The sequence below is a fragment of the Sinocyclocheilus grahami genome, unplaced genomic scaffold (genome assembly GCF_001515645.1).
Source record: "Sinocyclocheilus grahami isolate Dianchi unplaced genomic scaffold, SAMN03320097.WGS_v1.1 scaffold6594.1, whole genome shotgun sequence".
Lineage (NCBI taxonomy): Eukaryota > Metazoa > Chordata > Actinopteri > Cypriniformes > Cyprinidae > Sinocyclocheilus > Sinocyclocheilus grahami.
The window spans coordinates 6,775-7,286 of record NW_015510946.1 but is presented as its reverse complement, the minus strand read 5'-3'; the positions used below and the strand labels follow the sequence as shown (position 1 = coordinate 7,286).

At 39.5% G+C, this 512-nt stretch overlaps 1 protein-coding gene across 1 annotated transcript in view; it reads right to left on the bottom strand.

Annotated features, from left to right (window-relative positions):
• LOC107577618 (poly(rC)-binding protein 3-like) overlaps positions 1 to 450 on the bottom strand; it is a gene marked incomplete at its 5' end in the record, with an annotated part of 2,454 nt that extends 2,004 nt beyond the window's left edge. The window contains 2 exons of the mRNA XM_016263675.1: positions 4 to 120; positions 381 to 450. Coding sequence (XP_016119161.1) covers positions 4 to 120; positions 381 to 450 — 187 coding nt within the window. The remainder of the gene's footprint in view (positions 1 to 3; positions 121 to 380) is intronic.
• Between the last annotated feature and the right edge of the window lie 62 nt (positions 451 to 512).

The window sequence follows — 512 nt, the reverse complement described above, 5'->3', positions numbered from 1 at the left end:
CACCTCTTCAAACTTGTACGCGATCATAGCGAAGGCCTTAAAAATGGCATCTGTGGGTCCAGTGATGGTGACGATCCTCTCAGGACAGTTTCCTTCTGAGATGTTGATCCGAGCGCCGCTCTGTAGGATGCCAATAGTCAAGTTAACCCTCATATTCTTGTTCTGCTTCGGGTCTGAGAGACTCCAAGAAATTTGAACAGCTCAAAACCACACTTAAAGGTGCAATTTTAAACTACTTTCATCTATCCCATCTTTAAAAAGGGTAATAAGCTCATTTTAAATGACTACTATTATTTTTACACAAACAACACTGAGGTCAGTGTGATTAAAAAAAGTGAATTCTCAACAGAACAAGAGGATTTTGGTAAAACGAAACATACCTCTTCACGCATCTTCTTCACAGTTTCCCCTTTCTGTAGCAAAAAGAGGAGTGGAGAATTGGATTCAGTGCTTAAAAAAACACATATACACACATATATATGTGACCCTGGACCACAAAACCAGTCTTAAGT